Below are 24251 nucleotides of genomic sequence, written 5' to 3' on the forward strand. Positions count from 1 at the left end.
ACATTTAGGCAGAGATGTACATATTAGCTAGAGGAGGAACATAAGTTATCTCTTGTCAAGTTGTGCTAACGAAGCTGTGATCTGGGTATGGCTTGAAGTCCCAGCTGAGCTAAGCACACAGCTAGTTGTAGTCCTGCTCCCCCTCTACACATTCCTTCCTTCTCTTGGTTGTGCCAGCTATGTCACTAAGCCAGCAGGGAGGCAGCTCAGGAAGCTACACTCACTGAAAAGTAGCCTTCCAAAAATACATTTTCTGCTGGCCTTGCTCCATGAAGCAGCTCACCATGGAGACCCATGAGAGCCAGAGCTCACCTGTAGCCTCTGGACAGCAGGACTGTGACCTCCTGAAAGGTGGTTGTATGTATTTCTAAGCGGCCCTGCTGTCTTGCTCCTGCTCTCTGCACTGCCTGCCTGTCCCTCCACGCTACCGGTGCATATGACCCCTGCCTGGTTTCAGCAACTGCCTCTCCCCTCTGCTCCCCTGGCACCCTTGCAATTCTCCATCACCTCCTGCAAAGTGCTGCTCAAACTGGAGGGGAGAGGAGAGGAGGAGGGATGAGGAGGTGAAATGAGCCTTGAGCTTGTGGACCTCAGTTTGAGGAATGCTGGTTTAGAAGATGCGGTGGCTAGAGATAGGGACTCTTCATAAAGGAGACAACTTGTCTGCTTTAGCCAATAAAGCAGTTAATGTCAAGAATGCTTCAGAATTGGCAACTCCCATAGACGTCTGCAGGGCTTTCAGAGCATCAGTAGTATGCTTATTTTGGTTTCTTGTTTGCAAGGCCTTTTTGAAGTTTAAGAATAAAAAATGTAACAGAGAGCTCGTATTTGTGCCTTTTAAGCTAATGTACTCTACTAAGTGCTACTCCTTCAATATCCGTTAAATAGCACAGCTGGCCCAGAATAGTGAGTGTGTGATCTGTTTGGGTACTGTTATTGATGAAAGAGTATAATATAAATATGAAGAATTAATGTAGTGTACCCTAGGAGCACACTTGTTGGTGTGTCATTCCCCCCCCCCCCGCCTTCAAAGTCTGCTTTCCACTGTGGAAGTCCCTCAGGGGGAAAAAAAATAAAATTGTGTAGCTGTGGAGGGTAGATTTTGGAGTCTTTAGTCCCAAGTAAAGACAAGACCCTATTGTGGAATTGATACCGTTTTCATAGGGTGCTATGGGTGCTACTTTGAGATAGTCATGGCTAGTAATGGCAATAAAGTCTTGGAATATTCAGCAGTCTCTAGAATTAATCTTTTACGAAAGAAAATGGGTGTTCAGTATAGCCATCAGATGCTAGAAAATGGATGGGCAAGGACAAGCTTGTCCGTGCTAACTATAAACCACATCAGCTTGTTTTCCATATGCAAAGCGTTTGAAATTTTAGCGTAGTATTTTAAACTATATCAACCTCATTCTTAATATCTAGAAGTTGCAGAACTTTCACTTATAAAATAACAGAGAATCATAAAGCCAGCGTGCGCTTGTATGTAGAGGTTACCACTGAGTGCAGTTGGTAGAGAAACAAACAAAAAATCTATATGAAGGCTTTGCGGGCTACAGTATTTCAGGTAATATTTGACACTGTACAGTACTCACAATTCCCCATAGCCAAGGAGAGGTGGAGGTGTGTGAGGTTTGTAGTTGTTGATTAGAAAACATGCATGTGCTATCACGATGAGAATCCAGAAAGGTTATTTTTATCCTTATCTGCCACTTAAGATAATAGGTGCTAATTGCAGTACGTTAAGGTGAATATGACTTTTCTGTGTAGTGGAAGGTGCCAATGCTTATAAATGTCATGTGACACACAAAGTCAACAGTTTAATGCTGAATACCTTCCACAGAAATTATTTTCTAAATGATGCTTAGTTAAACTTGTTAATGGCAGGAATGTTATGGAAGGACTTGTTTAAATGAAAGTATAGATGACTTTTGATGAGGGAAGCTTCATTTTATTCTAAACTTCTGTTCTTCAAAATGGGCACCTCCACTGTACAAACAGTATTTCAAACTACACATTTGGGACAATAAAAAGCCTGTAGTAGAGCCTTCAGTAATGTCTTGGGAAGAGTTAAGTCTTACAAAAAGAAGAGTAAGATCAGATTTTTTTTTTTCATTTCCCACCATCTCAATTCATCTTACCCCAGATAATATTTTTCCAGAGAATAAAGATACAGTTGGTAGTAGAGATTAGAAAGGTGTCCCGGGGGAAAAAATAATTATGTAAATAGTAGCAAATCATAAGGTCCACAACTGATGGTATTGAGGAATTTTAAAATGTGCCTGGGTTTGCAAGCCAGGTGTGCATTCTTACGTTACAATCCACTATTTTGAAAAGTAAAAGAGAGCAAATGGTTACTCAAGTTAACTTTGTAATGAAACCACTGGTTCTATGAATGACTAATTATTTTACAATACTAATTAAAGATAGAATTAATTTTCTTTTTAGGAAGAACAGTATAACAAAATTCAGTGCAAGATCCTACTGAATGGCAAGGTGGTATTTACTTCTCTGATCTTTTAAGCTACTTGACGCTTGTTCTCTGACTGACAGATTTCATTTGCTTGCACTCTTGTGTCCACTTGCTCAACAAGCAGCAAGACTTGTGCCCAAGCGGTTTAGCCAGGATCCCTTGTGAGTGACACAGGACAAGAAAAAAGCTGTCAAATCCTCATGACATGTCTGGGGTACCTCTTGACTGGTAGTCTGAGGATGGGCAGCTCTTCATTGTCTGATTTTCCTTTTTTTTTTTTTTTTTTGTTTAAATATATGTTCTAAGTACATATAATAGTCTGTTTTCAGGATGGGCTAACAGGAAAAGGAACAAGATATGCAATGTGATGCAACCTCAGCGCTATCCTCCTTGTGTTAGGCTGTGGGATTTTCCACTGCTAAGTTGTCTGTGCTGTGGTCTGATCAGAGAGCAAGCCTTACTGGTGGGACAACTGTTGTGGGAACGGTGCTCTTTCTTACCGAGACAAGCAAAGCTTTAATCCTTGTACTGCTGCTTGTTCTGGTGTGTTGATGCTGACACCCCCCCCCCCCCCATGTTTCCATTCATGTTGAATATCCTTCTAATACTACTTTTACAGATCTTTACAAGATTAGGAAGAGATTTATACAAAGTGAGCAATTCATTATGGATTCTGTAGAAAGGTATGTTTATTCTTTGCTAAAAGGAACTGCTGTGTGATGTTAACATTGGGCAGCAGTTGTCTAATATGGTATAATAGTCATCCAACAGAATAAAGCTTTGTAGAGCTCTATATTGAGAGATCTGGATTTTTAGCAGTGTTCAACAAGGAGACGTTTTATAAGACCCAAAAAGGAGCTTTTTTAAAAAACAAAAATATAGTACAAGGAAATAGACCTTTTAGCTGTGTTAGTTGTAAAGCACTAAGAAAAAATATTTTTTTGTTTAATGGAACTTTGCTCTCCACTGTACAGCTAGATTAAACTACAATTTTTAGTAACTTCCATTTCATATAGGAAAATACTTTTTAGGGCATGGATCAGAGACTAAGGGGGAGTGTGTTAAATAGCTAACAAAAAACTAAAGATGATGTTGTCGGGGGGCTGGTGCCAAGTTATTTAATTGCATATAAGTTGACTGTAAGAGATTCAGCATTGAAAAGAAGAAAATAGTTGCTTGGATGCACAGATATGATTATAGTTGGGTTTTACTTAAATCTGCCAGGCAGATTGTCATAATCAGAATTTTAATCAGTCCGTGTAGCCCAAAGCACAGACAGGCATCTGCACAGTCAGGTTACCATGGTTTAACAAATCAGCCACATTAACTAAATGTGCTTATGCTCTTTTTCATTACAAATGCAAAGAAAAAAATTTAACCTAAACCTGCGTTTTGGCAGATGCAGTTCAGTGGTGAAAAAAAGTCAATCTTGCTTTTCATCAGCTACCAGTGAAGAGTGTACATAATGTTGATTTAGAGGAGCAACTAGCTGTTGTTAATCTTCCCTTTTATACAATGAATTGGGGTCGCAGGGGAGGTAAAGTTAAATGGTTCTTCGCATTTCTCCTTAAATTAGGAAGGGGAAAGAAAAAAAAAGTATGTACAAGAAGCACGTGAGGAGGCATGTAAACAGAACTAAGAAAATCAGGAGTCTTTCACATGTGACGAAAAGAGTTCTGTGCAGAAAAGGGAGAAATGGTAAATACAGAAGACAAACTATTTTTAAAAGAACCCAGATTTAATAATATCTTGGGAGGATGGGATTGTCAGTTTTGCAAGAAACAAAAGCCATGTACAAAAGCTAGATGTTCAGGTAAGGCCAGGTTCTTTGTATCCAAGTGCTAAGAACTTGCTGATAGAGAAAGAGGAACCAGTGGATGGATGAAGAAGGGTGCATACTGAGAATACAACTGTATTTATTTATTTGTATGAAACACAGTGGTGTGGTATTAGTTTTGATAACATCTTACTGAATCTGCTTAACATTTCGGTAAAAAAGACCTTGCAGGCTTTTCAGTGTTCTTTCTATTAATGTATTAGAAGACTGTGTGCAAAACATCAAAAACATAAAAGCAAAACTTAACCTTTCTTGAAATGTTTGAATGAACAATATTTCAGAGATTAAAATATTACAAAATATAAACTCAATGCCATTTACTTAGTTACAAAATTTGGCAGTTTGCTGGCTTTGAAGACTTGGCAAGAGCTGTGGGCCTCAAGTTTTAGGAGGCATTTGTGGTTAAATATTGGAGAGCTGACTCACTATTTACACAGTTTTAAGCCAGGCATCCTTTTCAAGAATTAAACTAGATTCTGTCTTCCTCTTAGGCCCCATTACTGGACTTAATTGTTGTAGCCTTCTACTTTATTTTCCCATCTCCTTGCCTTTTTCCTTGATCCTATATCCAAAAAGCATTTCCATAGCAGTGATGCAGAAACAGGACTGAAGTTTTAACCTGCTTTGTTGTTGTGTAAAAAACCAAAAAACAAAACAAAAAAACCCTAACCAAAAAACCACAAACCACCACCCACCACCCCACCCCACCCCCCCCCAAAAAATACAACAAAAAACCAAACCCAACCCCAAAACCACCAATGCTTTCTGTTCCTCAGAGGACATTTTTCAAGAGATTCAGAATTTCCAAGAATAAAATAATTTATTAGTGCTTGCTTGTTTAACCTAATGTCACAGTTTGGAGTTTGATGTTCTGGCTGTTTCTTTTAAAGGATGTAGTTAATCTGGCAGATATTCACAGAAAACAATATGGTGGTGTGGATTTGGAGAAACCGTTTTAGTAAGAAATTGAAAAATATTTGCATGTGTGTAAGTTGTCTTAAAAATGATACCAAGTAAAATATAAGTCTTGTTTCTCTGGAAGTTTAGAGTAAGAGGATTGGTTTTTGGAGAGCGATTAAAGAATAGAACAGGGAATGTTGTCCCACATCCTCAGAAGGATTAATGGGGATGGTGGAGCAAACAGCTGTATGCTCCTGTTCAGGATGCATGTTCACTAAAGCCCTAGCATTTTCAAAATGTGCTAGGTGAAGATTTGAAACTCCATTTCATGCCGTGTATATATATGTATGCACTTATCAAATAGAACAGTTGTATCAACCTAGTGCCAGGATGAAACATGCAATTGCCTTTTATATCACATTAGGATAGTCCAATATATGGGGTGTCACACCCAGGATAAGAGAATGCGGGTCTGAAAATGTCATTGCTAGAGCGAAGTGGAGAGGTGTAGGATCAGTGTCACATAAATCAGTCTTAAACATGATGAAATATTTAAGTGTTAGCATAACATTGCTGCCTGCTGCAATTCTCTCTAACTCAGCTGTTTGAGTTGGTCTTTATTCTTCAATTCTACTGTAAATGTGAATAGAAGAGCTTTTCTATCTGAATGAGCATGGGTTTTTTTAAGGAATTACTGATGAACAATGTTCCAACAAATGTTTAACTAACTTGCCTAAATTTGAGCATTTTGCTAAAATGATCACTTTTAAAGGAGAACTGTAGAGAATTTAATACTAACATGCCATTTCAAAACTTTATATAACAACTCTTCCAAGATCAGTTGGCAGTCCTGAATTTAAACAAACCAACAAAGCTCCTAATTTGCTTTTCTTTGTGGTTTTTTTTCCTTTCCTCTTTTTTAAATAGTATTGGGTATTTTTCTGTAGCACCAAGGTATGGGCTAGGGTGAGGGGAAAGAAGTAAAAAGTTGCTGATCACTTTGAATCCAAGTATACCGAAACATATACAGCAAAACAGATCAAGTTGTGAGGATCTGGGTGTTAAAAAGGTGGAAAAAGAAAAGAAAAGCAAGGCTCCTGTGAGCTGGAGGAGCTAGGCGGTTGGCAGCAGCAGGAGGTGCCGGTGGAGGAATGCTGCTGAGAGGGCGAGTTCCTGGTGCCATCCTGCATCAGCCTCCTCGCTGCGTGTTCAAAGAGGGCTCTGAGGGTGGCGCGCCGAAACGGCAAGCTTGTGTGCTGAAGCTTGTGTGTGGTTGCAATAATGTTGTTTTCATAGGAGCCAGGAGGCTTTACAGTTTAGCTTGGGTTTTGCCAGTTTTGTGTTTTGGTTTGTGTTCCTCCCCCCCCCCCCCGCCCCCCTTTGGAAAGGGCTAAAGAGAGAAAAGGAGCATGTACTTATGACTGTATTTTAATCATAAGTCTGACAACATGCTCATTTAATAAAAAACTTGAGGTAAAACTCCACCTGTTAGCATAAGCAAAGTTAGAAACTAAATTCTGCAACTTCAACTCTACCATTCATAGTTTGTTTTCCATAATTGCAGCCAACGGCACCAAGCTCTTTCTCAGCATGTTTAGTTTCTTCTTGGATCTCCTTCATTGTCGTTTTTAACTCTGTTATGGTTTGTTAGCACTGCTGCTTTTTCATCCTTCTAGTACTGAGGCACCTTCAATATTAATTCTCTTAGTAATGGTTGCCAAGTGGATGAAGGGCAAGGATAATATCTGACCTTAGTTCAGCTTGCTTTACTATTAAAATGCCATCTCCCCAAAATGGACTTGCTATTTGGGGGTGAATTGTTACGTTGTTGTTTGCCAGTCTGTGCAAGGCAAGGGCCTTCCAGGACACCTGAAAGGAGAGGAGTTGATCTGAAGGATGGCGGCACGTGTGGGCAGGCAAGGCGAGCGGTTTGTGCCCTTCTTGCTGTATTTCTCAGGGGTTTCTTCCTGTTCTGCTGAACGCTCATATCCCTTTGAACCCCTGTGTTTCCACAGGAGAACATTCCAGCTCTGGCACCTCTTACGTCTGTTCTGTCTCCAAACATTAAAGTGAATTAGTCAGTCTTTGCTGATGTATAGAAATCCCCCCCCCCCGCTCCCCCGAGTAATTACAAAGTGAAGAGGTCCTTTTTGTGACCACTGGGGGAATGAGGCTCTTGGAGCTGACCACATTCAGTAATTACTAGTTCAGGGCAAATGCTTTATTTTGGTGCCACATCTCTTATGTGCATGTGAGGTCTGGTACGTGGGAGTCCCATGTTCCAGAAACCTAAGTTTTGTTTTCCAATTGAAAGAACTTGGCTTCATGGTAGTGAAGATATGCCAGCCAAAATAAATATAAGGTCAAAGTATGGGCTATTTTAAGTCCTAAGTAGGATACCAGGATTCTTAAATCATATAGAATTTGCCACCATGGATTACATCACGACTCTGAAGATGCAGGATTTGCCACATCAGATAAATAGGTTATCCATTTAATCCATTGTATTAGCCAGTTATGAAATGGGCAGGTTTTGGCTACCAGCAGAACTCAAAGGACTGATGCAGTTCCATTTCAGCCTTTACCTATCTTCTGGAAGGAATAACATGGCAATAAAACAATCATTATTTTACTCAGTAACACTTCTCTGATGAGGTAAGTTGGTTTCTCTGTTTATTAGTCTGTTTGCTGTCTCAAATGCCTGTAGGACGTCCACTTTCATCCAAAATGTGTTTTGTGTGAAAAAATTAAAGCTGCTTTGCCCTAGTGACAACTCTGGTTAATGAGCAGAGGATATAATGAGTTACTTAGAAATTGTCTGTGTTATAACCTGAAATGCTCAGTTTTATACTTTCAGTTTGTACTTAATCTCTGAGGTGGCAGTATCCAGGTGAAATTATTCCATGCTGGAGAATAACCATTAGCATCAACAGGGCTCTGAAACTGAGCTGAGAAAATTACTTACCATAATGTATCCATAGGGATTTGGCTGTGCTTTCTTCAAACATTTTCAATTGTGAGAGTTTAAAAGAGGAGAAAGATGTACCAGAATGAGCTTCAGGGAGGGGCACGTTCTATGCTGTGTGGCTCATCGTAGGGCAAACAGAAAACAAAAGTTGAGTGGAAGGAATCAAGCACGTAAGCTTCAGGTTCTGTTGTAAGATTTCAGGCTGGTAAAGGTAATGCAAATTTTGCCATTGTTTGGGGCAAATTTTTAAGTAGAGAGTTTAATCCACAATTCATGCAGTATCTCTTAATACATGTTTTCCCTTTGACACATGTCCTCAGTATTCTACATGAAGGATCTAGAAAAAGAGACTGCCTTATAAATTGCATCCCATCCTTGCTGCTTATATTTTTGCAGAGTGAAAATTCACTGTTAAACAAATCTAAATAAACCACTTGCAATCAACTCAAGCAATATTTAACATGGTATGCAAGGGTGGAAATGATGAAACATGAAGGATGTCAAATCTGAAATAAATCAATTTATATTTAGTATCATTCTGTAAAAAGTTTATAAGGAAAAAAAGGTCCTTAAGGGAAAAATGAGGGACAGGGAGAGAGATGAAAAGTTGCAGAGTGGTTTGTATCAGTAAATGATTGACAGTCATTTTGTTTCCGTATACTGAAAGCCATTAAAAAAATTAAAAATAACTTCTGTTTTAAAAGAAGTCAGTGTTAAGACATCTGTAACATTCCTATAAGAAGCCATTCATCCAACTGTAATGAAATTAGATTTCTTGTTTTGAATAGGTCACCTCTGTTGCCAATATTTTGTGCGTGAGATTGGTCTTGCAGCACGTGCCAGGCAGGTGAACGGATGGTCTCTGTAATACCTGCTCTGAATTGGGGATGCTTATTGTCTGAAACCCTGTATAAATTTAAACATCCAAACGCTTGGGGGCCATGAATTTTGAACTTTGAGAGGAAATTATCAAAGTCAGTTTTTTCTATTTTGGTATGTTCAGTTGCCTGGCAAATTATTTGTGATGTCTACTCCTAGTGTCTAGTTTAGGTGCAATTTAGACAACCAAAATTTGGACTCTATTTCTTACACACTGAATGGAAAGAGGTCAGTCTCTGTGGGGCAAAGGCATTGATTGACTGCGTTTAGGTTAGTGACCTAAAATACAGGATGAATCTGGTCTCTACTTAAATAACAGAAACCTTTCCTCCATGCTCCCTAGGTTTTCCTTTACACCTTTCCACTTGAAGTAAAGAATTTACTTTTTCAAAAAAAAAAAAAATCATGCCAGGTGAGGTAGAGGAAAACAAAAAAGGTCTGTAAGAGACAAAGTCTAGAAATGTGATGGGTCTGTTCTTGCACAAAATATTTTAAGTGTTAGTTATTTTAAGTAATAGTTTTGAGGAGAATAATGTTTATTTTTAAGGAGTTTGATAAGAGGTGACAATGTTAACGTTCTTGGAGTAAGGGAGAAGAGGGATTTTTACTGACTACTAAGCAATTTGTGTTTATTTTTATATAGATACAAATGATTTGCAATCACTTCTGATCATTCTTAAACTCCAAGGCATCAGGAGAAAGAGCCCTTTCTGGGCTTGGGATGATCCTTTGTGGAGAGCTAATTCTACCATTAAGCTGCAAATGCAACAGCCTGTATGTCTCTTAGTGGAGACTTTATGGGTTTTCAGGGAAAAAAAGAAATGTTGTCTCTTGCTTCTGTAGTTTGAGGCTACATCCTTTTACCTGAAAGGAGGTTAAGGAGGGGCACCCTTAAGCTCTCCCATTTCAAACAGGTTTACACAACAAGCGTCAAGGAGCAAAAAAACCCACTCATAGCTTGCTTGCACTATGATTTATGTGGAGAGATTCAACTACATTGCAGGAAAACGGCTCCAATCTGGCATATAGCTTAGGTTCACATCAGGGCAATTGTGAAGGCTTTGCAGGAGCCTCCTGATTTTCCCAAGAGGCCTAGTCCCTACTGCTGTTATGGCCATCAAACAGAAGGATAAAATTGGGCTCTCAGCCAAACGTGCTCCACTTTACACAGGTTATTATATCTGCAAGGTCATGGTTTCTGTGAAAGATGCCATTTTTGTTAGGTATTCAAGTAAACGTCTGTATTTCTGTTGTGTGGCTATTGCCAGTTGTTCTTGAAATGAGAATGCTTCATGATCAAAAGTGCCCAACATTAATGACCTTAGGATGGAGGGTTGGGTGCGAGTTAAATTTTTCCTTTTGTAGTAAAGTGTCGTTTACATGGTACATGTAAATTAAAACATAGCATGAGTTGAGTTTGAGACAGCTTGTAGAGTCTGTTCTTTCAAAGTTTTAAGAACTTTGGAAGAAAACATGCTAGCAACTTTTAAATTTTCTTGCTTCCACAAACACTAATTACAGCAGAATCCACAGTCACTTCTTCATACAGTATCTCATGTTCCCAAGTAACTTTTAAAGAGGACCCAAAATGTGGGAGGAAAAGAAATGGTTAGTCTCCTGCTTTGTCACTATTATGATCAGGTAACATTAAATTGTAAAGAGCTAGAGAAGAAAACTCTGCAGCTAAAAGAACAGTTTGAAAAAGTGAATTTGAAAATATTTGAGAACTTGTCTTTTAAAAATAAATAAATGTTTGTCATTCTAACTGTCCCCTAGGCAATAACTTGAATTTATTTCACAGAGGGCAGCTATGGTATTGAAACCTTCCTAGCCTTGGTGCAGATGACAACTGCTGCATTGTCTGTTCCCTCCACTTTTCTCCCAAGTATTGGGCTTTTCCCTTTGAAAAAACTTCAGGGTTTCTCCTGAAGCTGTCAAGTACAACTTATTTCCATTTTTTTGTTTACTTGATTGGTCTGAGCATTAATCATGAAGTTAAGAAAGAAGCAGATGTTGACACCACTCATATAACTTGCATTTGAAGAGTATGTTGTTAAAACTTTGAATTGAATATAGTCTTTTTGTTTGTTCTTTGACAGTAAACAGCTGTGAGAACCCAATTCTGTAGTTCTGAAATACTCAAGTATTATAGTGCTGGTGCAGCTGAAAAAAATCTTAAATGGACTTAATTTTTGAACTTTGTGAATTGTAGTGATTGATTTGTTGGTATAAAGCACGGTGGCTAATGTGTCAAGTTTAAGTAAACCATGGCTAACACTTTACAATAGTTATGGAAGCCATTTTGAGAAACATATTTTAGGAAGTGGCAGAGTTTGAACTATGAAGGTTACATCCCTGTGGTATTATTGAAGACAAAAGAAATATGAAGTGCCAGCCAGTTTCAAGTTTTAAAACTAATTAGCAATTCAAAAAATATTATTCTACTCACTATGTTAAATAGAATTGTTTAAAGAAATTAATGACAAAGGTGAAATAGTCCTGATTTTGATTATCAGTCTATCAATGAGTCTGCAATTTTAATATACCTCCAAAACTTGCAGCATTTCTGTTGGTTTGTTTTTTATTACAACTGCCTTATTTCCACAGAAATTTACATTACATGTAGAGGGTTTGATAATACTTCTGTTTACCTTTTGAAGCAAATATTTTAAATAAGAGTAGGAGATAAAAGTGCAGAGGAGTTCAGTGTTCTAGTGGTTGGGATTATGTCCTTTTACTTTTTTTTTTTTTTTAAATAGCATAGCCCAAACAAGAAACAGTCTTTGAAAATGGTCAATGCTGTCGCTTTAAATTTAAAAGTAGATGCAGTCTTCTAAATTGGCTGATATAGAATGTTATAGGCTGAGGTGGGTTGACCCTGGCTGAGGGCCAGGTGCCCACCAGAGCCGCTCTATCACTGCCCTCCTTCACTAGACAGGGGAGAAAGAGTATAACCAAAAGCTTATGGGTCGAGATAAGGACAGGGAGAGATCATTCACTAATTATTGTCACGAGCAAAACAGACCGAACTTAGAGAGGGAATTCATCTAATTTATTACTAAGCAAAACAGAGTAGAGGAATGAGAAATAAAATCAACTCTTAAAACACCTCCCCCCACCCATCCCATCTTCCCAGGCTCAACTTCACTCCTGGCTTCAACCTCCGCCCCCCCTCAGTGGCACAGGGGGACGGGGAATGGGGGTTACGGTCAGTTCATCACACGGTGTTTCTGCCGCTTCTTCATCCTCAGGGGGAGGACTCCTCTCATCATTCCCCTGCTCCAGCACGGGGTCCCTCTCACGGGAGACAGTCCTTCATGAACTTCTCCAACATGAGTCTCTCCCACAGGCTACAGTCCTTCACGAACTGCTCCAACGTGAGTCTCCTCCACAGGGTGCAGACCTTCAGGAGCAAACTGCTCCAGCGTGGGGTCCCCCATGGAGTCACAAGTCCTGCCAGCAAACCTGCTCTGGCGTGGGCTCCTCTCTCCACGGATCCACAGGTCCTGCCAGGAGCTTGCTCCAGCGTGGGCTTCCCATGGGCCACAGCCTCCTCCAGGTGCCTCCACCTGCTCCGGCGTGGGGTCCTCCACGGGCTGCAGGTGGAATCTCTACACCCCCTCATCCTTCCTCCATGGGCTGCAGGGGGACAGCCTGCCTCACCATGGTCTTCACCACGGGCTGCAGGGGGATCTCTGCTCCGGCGCCTGGAGCACCTCCTCCCCCTCCTTCTTCACTGACCTTGGTGTCTGCAGAGTTTCTTACATCTTCTCACTCCTCTCTCTGGCTGCAAAAGTGCTCTCTAACTGTTTTTTTTTCTTTCTTAAATATGTTATCACAGAGGTGCTGATTGGCTTGGCCTTGGCCAGCAGCGGGTCCATCCTGGAGCCGGCTGGCATTGGCTCTGTCAGACACAGGGGAAGCTTCTAGCAGCTTCTCACAGAAGCCACCCTTGTAGCCCCCCCGCTACCAAAACCTTGCCACGCAAACCCAACACATAGGCAAAAATGACAGTGTAAGTGTGTGTTTTTATTGCTTAGCTGTGATCAAAATATTATCAAGTACTTGATAACATACTTGATAATACCTGAATGAATAGGTTCAAATGCTTGTCAGCCTGAATGCTAACAACCTGTACACAGGCACCTTTCTCCAGTTAGTCCATTGTATTCATTGGGGTTTCTAGATATAAAATTTCTGAATGAGGAGAAAGCCCTAGTCATCTATTGTTTGTGTTGTTTTTTTTCTTTTAAACTACAATTTTGTGGTATAAAATGCCTTAAAATCATGTTAATGTACTTTAGTTATGTTTTCTGCTACTTGTAGCTCTGAGAGCAAGACATACAGAGGATCTAGTGCTGTGGCAGCTAGTGGTTTGAAAGGCCACTTTTTCAGTTGAAAAGAATACATGCAAAAACCAGACGAGGCACCTTTGCTTCTCCCTACCTCTTATTCGGCATGCTATGGTTTGGAGTCTTTCCTTCCCTGGCTTTTAAAAGGTGTGTGCTAGGAATTAATGCATACAGAAAATATCCCCCAAAGTTCATGATTGATGCTGCAATGAGAGCATGAAGAACTAAGTTAATGCCAGTTTTTAGATCAGCTTTGCAACAGTGAGCTGACTTTAATGGGGCGACCAGTTATCGTGAGTGAAAGGAGGAGTATGATTGCAGCTTGCCCATATGGCCTTTCTTATACAAGGGGAATGCACGTGTTGTTCAGACCATTCTCAACCTGGGGAGACTGCAGAATTGCAAATGTTAGAATTTCTACAGGCTTTTGATTGTGACTTTTTTTTTAATGTCATAATCTGCTGTGTTTACACTGATGCCTTGTCTTCCTTGACTTTTGAGAGATTAGCATAATTTGTTGCCACCGCTTAGTCTATGCGGAAGATATGTTTTACTTTACAAAGCCAAGTAATGAGTCTTACTGAAGATATGGCAGTTCTTAACTTTAATTCCTGTTAACAAGGTTTAGGTAAGTGCTGTCCCCGCTTTGTCTTGCCTGGCATTTCTGCCCTGCCAGTGCAGTAATGGGTGTATTAAGGAGAAGCAGAAAATACTCTCCATCCCCTTTCCCCTCCTTTCATGACTGCATGACTCCAACCACCACTGATGCTTCATGAACGGGAAATTACAGCTCCTAAATTTGACATTGTAGACATAACTGAAAAGATTAACTTTAGGGTTGTGACTGTGAAAATGTCTACTTCTTCTTGCATGTGTAAATTTGGGTAAATATTTTGCAATCTGGGAAGGTTTAAGAAAATCCCAAACAGAGTAAATAGCCAACTTGTAATTGGAAACAAATGGTTGGAAAATTTTGTTATTGCTTTACATTTAAAAGAAGTTAGGTGCTGTAAATTTGTGTGCTTTCTTTTACCCATTTAAAAAATCTGTTTAGATCATCTCAGAATTATTCTTAGGTGACTGAAACAGGCTAGTCTACTTTAGGTAGCCAAACCATCTGAAGGCTTTAAAACTTTGCTAGAAAAATATCAGGATAAATACCAGTGCAAACACACCTGCATTAGTGTAGCTTGCCTGTGAGATTTTACTTCATTATTTTTCTAATGAGTACCTGTAAGATTTGCACCAGAGTGGGTGGATCAGGCCTTTTGCTCCCTCTTTCCTTTCTCCTATCATGAAGGTTTTAGCAGGGAATTTGGTAAATGAAGTAAACCCAAGTAATTAGTGAAGGGGCTAGGTTTTCTAAAGACTGGGCAGAGGTGGCTAAGGCTGTGATTCCGTCCCCAGCTGGCTCTGGCACTTGCTAGGCTCTCTGTTGAACTGGTTTGGTGTGCTAAGCCAACAAAAGTCTAGCCTGATTGAATAATATAGTTAGATAATACCAGCTAGATTGGGTAGGGCCATCACAGAACCAGAGCCTGTGCATGTTGCAGAGGGATAGGTCTTGAATACAACTGTGTACAATTTTGTCCAAGATAAGAAAGCTTATGGCTAAAGGGCAATATGAAGGGTATGTGACTTGCTGCAAGTTCCTGATACTAAATACCACTTATGCACAACAGAGAATCTTTAAGTATGTGTATGCAAAAAATCTGTCAAGCAGTTCAATAAGTTTATCCTTCTGTACCTTTGTGACATCTAGGTTTGAGTTTCAAGTTAAATGCCACTGCTTAATTATTTCTTTTTTTTAATGTCTTATGACAGTGCACTCAAAAATGTACGCTGAGTCTGGATCATCCTTTTATGTTAACTGGAATGGCTTTATTGGGTCACAAAGTATCGGTTTGTCCAGTATTCTGTTTCTGACAGTAAACAGTAAATTTCGATAGTAAATACATCGGGAAGGGAATAGTAAGAAAGAACGTTTTATGATCGTTCCTTAATATCCTTCTAAGTATCTGCAGCTTAGAGACTTTTTGAGCCAGATGTGACATCCTTGAGTTTAAAAGCTCTTCATGGAGCTTTGCGTTTGTCCAATTACTTTCTGAATCTTTAAATTTTTGGAACTCATTCCCACAAGATGTTGTGGATGACAGTTTTAACATACATACTATGTGCAAAAAGTACTTTTGTGTATTTTTTGAACCAGCTCCCTAATACTTGCATTTGGAAAATAGTTATGTATCTTCTCTGTGTCACTTAGAATTCTATACTTATCTTTTCTGTCCCACATGGTCCCTTTTTCCAGGCTGAGCAATCCTAGTAGCATATTTCTAGGTTTACTGTATCTTTTTTGGCAGGAGGAGACACAATTGCATACATTACTACATCTGTGGGTGCACTGTGGATTCATACAATAGAACTGTATTTTTGGGGGGGCTCTTCCTTCCAAACAATTCTGTTTCATTTGCTTTATGATAGCTATTGAGCTAGTGTTTTCATTGAACTGCATGACTCCCTGAGTGATCTTTCCTAACAGATAGAGCTCCTTTGCTAGGTGTGTTATTTTGCATTTACCAGTATTGAATTTCTGCTGTTCTCTTGCACAATCCCTCCACAGTAAGAGCGTTCTGCAACTGTTATCATTACTCCTGATGCTATGCAAAATAAAGAAGTGCTTTGGGTTCCCAGAATGCTTTTAATCCAGGTGCAAGGCGGAGGACAGCAGATGAATACAAAGAATTGTGGCTACGGCAGTATTGATAAGCAGAGCTGCAATGGTCTCAAATGAGTTTGCATAGATATTGTAAAAGGCTGATAAGAAAGGCTAATAATAAAGCAGTTTTCTGAGAATTTAGCCTTCTCTTGAGTTCAAGAAGCAGCATCAAAGGAAACATCAAGTGCTCGTTTGGCAATTTTCAAACAGAATGGAGGCTGCCAACTGTTAGCCTGATAGAAGCAGCAGCTGAGTTTTTGGTGTTAAATGTGAGTGGATAGCTAGTATGAGAGTAATCTGGGGGGTGGGAGAGGGAAGTGAAAGGAGGCAATTTATGGTTAACGTGATGGAACAAGATTCATGAGGGAAGCAGAGTGACGTGTTACACAAATGCTGAGTTGTATGGCTATGTTCAGTAAGATAAGCAAGAGAGAATTAAGCAGAGTAAGTTGTACATGTTCTGTTTCTGCTGTGGTTTGGTTGGTATGTGCTAAGCATAACAGGAGCTTCACATCTGTCATTTCCACACACTAAACTGCGTAAGGAGTGAGTGGAGAATGAGTGGGGTCCCCAGTGTGATAGGATACACTGCTGAAAGGGACACCAGATTATTTTTTTCCAAGACCCAGCTTGGCACTGAAATGCTGGGGAAGGTCTAAGAGATCAGTCTCTTGTCTAAAATACCACTTAAGATGCATCCTAGCCATGAACATGTCACTTGACATAATACTTTCCCCCCCAAAAAAAACTATATGCATTTTTGTTAGTTTACTAACTGGCATCTTAAGAACAAGAAAAATTACTTTTTTTATGTACTCTTCTAGTTCTAGGTCAAATGATTAGTTCTGTGACAAGACAGCATGACACTTTGAAGTATGACAGAAGCCCTGATGCTGCAGCAGAGGCTGGGAATATTAATGGCCAAATCTAGGTGAGTGATTTTTAATTCTGCCAGTTCCCTAGCTGTTTCATTTCTTCCTCATAGCCTTGGTTCACATCTCTCCTTTGAAGCAGCATTGCAGTTCTTAGTTTTCTGAAGTATTAATGTAAGAATATATCAAAGACAAAATAAGGAGCTCGTATGATTATTGATTATGTACCCTTTCTTTGTCATTCTTGAAATATAGTGGCTATACTTCATACATCTTCATATATTACAGCTTTCTACTTGTAACCCTAGTGATTTTTCCCAAACTACTTTGCAGTTAAAAAACAATTAAAAAAACCCCTTGATTTTGCTGGCACCTGCCTCCAACAGATTTGATCAGTTATTTTATGCTGAATGCAAAGAAAGTTATGACACTATAACAGCATGCTGCTATCTAGTTTTGTTTCCACTTTGTCAAAATGTTTGAGGAGGTTTAAGACTGAGCTTTATTAAGTGCAAGCATCTGTGCCTGAAGGCTGCTAGAAGCGTCTGCAACTATGCTGTGTGGACCAGAGCTTGAAAACTTATGCTGCAAATTTATATATTCATTGTTGATCTGCACTGCGGCTTTTGTCACGTGTTGTTCTTTTTAGCAGTGAATTCTCAGGGTAGCATCAGTAGGCTAAGATGATCAACATCTGAACGTTACTGTAGTAAGGCATTGCGGGGTGCCAGGGTAGGAAATTAGTAATTAGTATACAGGTGTTATTACCTGTATCTTCCTTTCTAAATAAACCAGATAGGATTCATAGGCAAAAAAATGGAATAGCTAAAATAGCAATGGGATGTATGTGTGAAGACTATTAAAAGTAGTCTATAATTGAGAGACTGATTGGACTGATTAATAAAATTCAAGACTTCACTATGCAAAAAAACCCCAGTTGTGTATAGCATAGTTTCTCTCTGCAACAGTATAAGCAAACAACCAACCTTTCCAGTTCCATGTTGTGTTGGGGGAAAAAAGCTTCATCAAATGAATGCACGTCTTCATGTTATGGCCAGAAATGTGACATTAGAGAATCCATGATTTTGAGAATCCGTGTCTGGTGCTTCTCCTTCTTTGTTACTGGATTAATCCAAGCCATGTTGTTACCCTTTTTGTTAAGTTCTCCATTTCACCTCTGCAGGGATTTGGTGGCAGATTTATACAAATTTATCCAGTCTCTAGGGTAGCAGTATCTGTTTTGAGTGACTTTTCTGGTCAAGAAGAGGGGATGAGTTAGCTGCTCTTCATTGTATTCCTTGCACCTTATTTCTCAGCAGACTGAAGTGCTACTTGGATACTACTGCTGCATGCTAATACAGATGCCTGTCTAGAAAGCAAGTCCTGGTTTTCTTAAGGTTGCAGCTGATTTATTTCCCCTTGAGTCAGGAAAAGTTATCTACCAGTTCTGTCTGTCTTTGTTCTTGATTCCTAATGTCATATCTCTTGTTGCCTTACTAGCTCTCTTCCAGGATTTTGCCCCACTTTTCGTTTGTGTAGTGGAAATTTTAGTTCTTATCCAATATAAAGGTCATGTAAATGGGTTAAGTTTTCTTTAGTCTGACTTTCTTGTATTTAAGAAATACAAGACTTACCAACCTCTGCAAGGTGGTAGAGGGAGGAGAAGCAAGTTTTGAGACTTGGTTCTATGAACATTTTATCATACTGTTTTATGAAAGTTTGACCATAAATACAAAAATCTTTCAATGAAAATATCAAAAATATCAAATATTTGTTTTGGTTTCCTTAATTTAGACATATTGTTCCATGTTAGTTGAGTATTTTACTGGTTTACAGCAAATGAAGTAGACTGTGTAACACAATTTAATCCAAACGGTACTTAATAGAAATAAAAACCACCACATTTTAAAATATTTGTGTTGAATGTGGGGGTTTTTTCCTTCCCTTGACTTCGATATACGTAGTTTTATGTACATTGCTATACGGGAAGTATTTAGAAGTAGAAGCATGGAGCCTCACTGCACAGTGGCCAGCACAGGGCTGCTGCCTCCAGGCCTGGAACGCCTCCACCTTCTGTTGCGAGCCAGCCCTGGAGCTGCAGAAGCCAGAGCAGCCTTTCAGGATTGCCATGTGGGCTCTCTGTGTTGCCTGTGCTTGGTAACCTCCTACAGCCCAGGGCTTGTATGGGCGTCACTAGGGCTGTGCTCAGCAGTCTAAGCCAAGGAGCGCTCGTTTAGACAGAACTGGAACCCAGGTAGTTGCCTTGTGTGAAGGCACTGGTTTAGGAGATGAGAATCGCCCCCAGTAAGTTCTTGGTTTTTGTTTTCCCACAAGCTGCTACCATGGCAATCAAGGTGATAAATCAAATGGGTCTGTTTGGTAGTAACCTCAAGTTGAATTATTGGTGGGACTTTAACGGCCTGGTGTTGCTACTCCTTAATGCCAATCTAACTTACCTTTGTAAAAATATTTGTAATATTTATGTTGATTTTTTTTTATTACTTATGACTGCAAAATTCATCATGAGAAATTGTAATTTCAGAGAGAAATTTCTGTTGGGTTGTTTTGTTGTTGGTACTCTATTTTTACTTCAACTAAATGATCATTTGGCATTTGGGGTTGGGTTTTGGATTGGTTTTTTTTTCCCCTTTAGAGATCACATGGTCTTCTAAAGAAGTCATGGGTAGCTGTTGTAGCTGTCCAGATAAAGAAACTGTCCCAGATAACCATCGAAACAAGTTTAAGGTAAGCTACTGATATGGTATGCTGTGAATTATTTTGTTGCTTTCTTGCAGAGCTCTTGGTCCATCTCCGTTTCAGTTGGTAGGGCCCCAGTAAGCGTTGTTACCTCTGGGACATTATGGAAGTTAGGAAGGGAGTTCCATAAGGGAGTACCATAAGGGAAGAGCTGTTGGAGAAGTGTGATTATGAACCTGGATGTGGGGTCAGCAATGGAAAATTTTAGGACTGCTGATTATGTTTGAAGTTCATGACTCATTATACCATTTTGAAAACTTTTGTCCTTGAAGAAATTTTATTTATAAACGTGCTTCTGTTCCTTATATCCCTGGAATTTATAAGCTTGTGAACACTTGCTCATGTGCTTAACATGCTTAACATGAAGCTGCTGAAGTCAATGACTTTAAATAAACATACCTTTGCATAGTCACACAAGTCAGATTTGCTTCTGTGCTACAAACTGTCTCCGTGAGTTGGCAAAGGAATGTAATGCTTCCATAGTGCAAAATGATTCATGCGTTGCCTGAGGGCAACACTGAAATGAGCTTTAAAGCCATGGGAATTTCTGGAAATGTTTAATATTATCTGTACAAAAAGCTGAAGGATAAAATATTTTTCTGTTTTTTTGGTTTTTATGCATTTAACATCACTTTGTGTAGCTAGTTCCTATTTTTCTCCTTGTAGAATTTCTCTATTGTTTGTGTGGGTCGCTGATTTAGCAGCAGGGGAGAAAAGATGAAAGAATGTAATTTGCAAAATTAAGAAAGTTGGCATAAGCCTCAGTGGCAGATGAAACTATTCCTAATTCTTTTTAATTGACTAGATTTCAAGTTGAAGATGTCTCTTTAAGGAGTAACATTAATTGATACCATAGGGAAGATTTTTAGTAGCCTTTTAACCGAGTAAGAAAAAACCCCACTAAAAGCAGTATTGTGAGATGAAATACATGCAGAGGAAAATATACATTGTCTGAATTCCATAAAGGATGCAGATGACCTCCAACTCTTTAAAAGAAGAAAGAATAAGAGTTTAAGCTTTATACACATGTTTTCACACAAGATAACCATAGGGTATTTGAATTATTTGTTGGCTGTAAAGAGGCAGAAATAAATAATCTAAAACAATCTGGTGATGCAGCACAGTGCGAGGCTGTACAGGTATGTGAAAGAAGCTTTATCTTGGAGCCCCTTGTCCTTTGTCATTCCTTTCCCCTACTGTAAGTGGGGGTTATGACAAAGCAATTTTTATTTTTTTTTTTTTGTAGAAACGGGGTTCTGAAAGATCCCATTAGCTGAGGTATGCCTTATCTGTGTGGAAATACTAGAATACGTACATAAAGCCAGTTAAAAAAAAATAAACTTAAGAATCTATTCTGTTTTAAATTTCTCCTCAAATTTTATAATAATGTTATGCAGTCTCATTCATATTGCTTTTAAATATGTATTATTTTAATTCTGGGTTGGGGGAGCAAAGCAACTGGTTTGGTGAGGGTTTTTTGCCAAACTTTTACCTTAAGGATCGTAACTTATATGACTGAGTAGATGGAGTGCATCAGTGAAACATTTTTAGTAGTGGTATTGGTGCTCAAAAGAGTACTTAATGCTATTTAACTTCCTTTTTATAGGTTATTAATGTGGATGATGACGGTAATGAACTGGGTTCTGGCATAATGGAACTTACAGACACAGAATTAATTTTGTACACCCGTAAAAGGGACTCTGTAAAATGGCACTACCTCTGTCTCCGTCGCTATGGCTATGACTCAAATCTTTTCTCTTTTGAAAGTGGCCGAAGGTGTCAAACTGGACAAGGTATGTGGAATTTTTGTATGTAAAGCTTCTTGGAGATTTATTTGATTTTGGAAGGCAATTTTGTTTTTATAAAAGTATGTTTGCCTGTCCTTTGGCAAGGGTTATAAAGGCTATAGTTCTATATGTGAATGGGGTTTCTGGAAAACAAGTAAGTTACCTTACGAAGAATGGTCTTATAGTAAAATGAGGATTTGAGTTGCACATAGTTTTTGGCATTGTAGGTCTGGAGCACTTCGTTTTTGTGTGTGTGGATACTTCTGGTCAGCTTTGGAGTTGGTTTTGACAGGGAAGTCCTCCTACCTCAGAGGTTGACTTGACTTTCAGGGAGGGGCAGTGAAACCTGGAATTGTGGAGAAGTCTCCTCAGAATTCAAAGAATTCTCTATTTTTAGATTTTTAAAAGACTGGAGCACTGGTATGAACTGGATATCTCTATCCTGTTACTGTCTTCAGTAACACACTTGCGTGTCATCCTCTTCCTAAAGCAAATACCACTTTCGTCCTCACAGTGTGTAAACTCCAGCTATGCTCAGTTATTTTCTGTGTGGCTTTAATTGAAAAAAGATGGTTACCTTTCCCATTCCCAGATCATGCCTGCCTTGGCTCCCGGTGAGAAGATTTAGGCTTTTCTCTCTCTCTTCACTGCAGCAGTCCCTGAAGGAATAGCTGCTTTGGGTGGGGTCTCAGCCTTATTTTGCATCTTTCTACTGTGATGTAGCTGTGTGTAGCTGGAATTCTTATGTATTCATACGTTGTGAAATTAAGTTGCATTCTTATTTTTATTATAGATTTTTAGCATTTACTAGTGTTTTTATCAATAACAACATTTAGCAATTGCTTTTTTTTTTTTAACTTCACTGTAAAAAAAATCAGGAAGATGAAAGGACTTGGTCATATAGTAAGCTGGACAATCTTCTCATTGTCCAAGCCGAGGTAAGGGCAGACAGTTGTTTTTTGATAAAAGTGTAGAAGGCATTCTCAGTTCATCTCCTAATGAGAAAGAGATGTTTTCCAATGTTTTGGTATACTCCATACTAAAGTAAATTTTCAGACTTCTAAGAAGAAAGTAATAAAGTTTGTTTTGAAGAAAATCACTTTAATTGATTCTGGAGATTTAATTTACTGCTTCTTCTAAACATATAAAATAGATATAAATAAAATTAAATTGAAAATGCTGTTTTGAAGGTTCTTTTTTATGGCCTATTAGGATGTCTGCAAAATTTTCTACCAAGTCTAATTGCTTTCTCTGCTTCCCTCCTAATTTTTTTTTTTTTTTTTTTAAGTAGAGAAGATTAAGCAGTCTGTGTGAGCAGCAACCCTTTCCTCCCTCTTTTGTTTCTTGGCTTCCTTACGTAATGTTAAAATACTGCAAATATTGAGGAAAAAAAAAATCTAGCAGAAAATGTTGTCTCTGCCATTTTGCAATGGAGCATTGTTCCTGAGACCTACACTGGGTTTTGTGGGCACAGTTGCAAAACTTCATCTTCACTTGGTGAGATGACTGGGAAGTTTCATTTGAGAATACCCTGAATACTGCCCAGCAGCTTTTACTGATTGCATTAGTTAGTATTTTTGTTTGTGTTTTCCATTTAATCTCAAATTATATCTATTGATAAGTTGTCAGAATGTACTGATAGTGAAACATTGAGTTTGTGCTAGGTATTTTAAAAACCTTGAAGACATTTTTTGGGAGCACAGCTAATAGATAAATCAGGATAGAAAACTTACTTGGAGGAGCTGGTTTGTCACCATATTGTGTAAGTGACAGATCACATTGTATTTAATGTGAATATATTTAATAAAAATAAAGGTTTCATCAAGTTGTTTTTGCTCGCAGTTTCAGTGCCAATTTGTTTCACCTCATATTTTAAGGAATCAGCAATTTGAAAGCACTTTTTTTTTTTTAAACAAAGGAGTAAGGGCAGCCGAATTTCTCAGAAACATACTGGGAGCTTTTTAAAGCTTGTGAACCTAGATTTTTTTTTTTCTTTTTTGTCCATTAAGATTTAAGTATCCAGTGGGAATTTTCAGAAATAGACAAAAAATTAAACATGGACTATTGTACTTGAGCTGGACCATGGGTTGGGGAAGCGTAGTAGTAGAAGAAGCTCTACAGCTGCTGTGTTGCAAGCGTGAAGCTTATTCACTGCACCAGCTGAATAGTAATTGTTGAGCATCATTCCTCTTAGCCCATTTGGTATATTCCCAGTGGGGCTTTTATGAACTTCTGCCATATGGAGCATTTCTGGTGGTTCTGATCTGTTACAGTTCTGCGTCCTTAAATAAATACATTATGATAGTAATTGCCAGCACATTAACATAATTGCACTTACAGAACAAGCTATATAGGTAGGTAGTTTTTAGTAAAGAGTGTTTTAAGATTGTAATACTCAGTTTAAAAAAATGAGCACCTGCACCCACGTTTAACAAGCGTGTCAACTTTAACTTCATGCTTTCAATGGAAGAATAATCCAAAGCTGCGACTTTGCTGGTGAGGGTAAGTTGGGGCGCTCCCTGCTGTTTAAAGGCAAAGTGGCACAATACACACGCAAAATACATGGTATTGCTGCTAACTTTGTGTTCTGTGTCTATCCTTTAGCCTAAAGCAATTGGTTTGTTACTGTCTGTTTCACACAGTTTGTCTTACTAGCTTTTCATTTTAATCTTAAAGAAACAAAGCTTTTACCCAGTGTTTAAATCCTTCTTTC

The 24251-nt window shown here is 38.9% G+C and overlaps 1 protein-coding gene across 3 annotated transcripts in view; it reads left to right on the forward strand.

Annotated features, from left to right (window-relative positions):
* The window catches only part of FRS2 (fibroblast growth factor receptor substrate 2), a 62215-nt gene that overhangs the window by 25783 nt on the left and 12181 nt on the right, over positions 1-24251 (forward strand). For all 3 annotated transcript variants that reach the window (XM_075746505.1, XM_075746495.1, XM_075746514.1), the window contains 3 exons: positions 16947-17053; positions 19648-19739; positions 21358-21544. In XM_075746505.1, coding sequence (XP_075602620.1) covers positions 19674-19739; positions 21358-21544 — 253 coding nt within the window. In that variant the 5' untranslated portion in view covers positions 16947-17053; positions 19648-19673. The remainder of the gene's footprint in view (positions 1-16946; positions 17054-19647; positions 19740-21357; positions 21545-24251) is intronic.

Source organism: Balearica regulorum, chromosome 1, assembly GCF_011004875.1.
Source record: "Balearica regulorum gibbericeps isolate bBalReg1 chromosome 1, bBalReg1.pri, whole genome shotgun sequence".
Lineage (NCBI taxonomy): Eukaryota > Metazoa > Chordata > Aves > Gruiformes > Gruidae > Balearica > Balearica regulorum.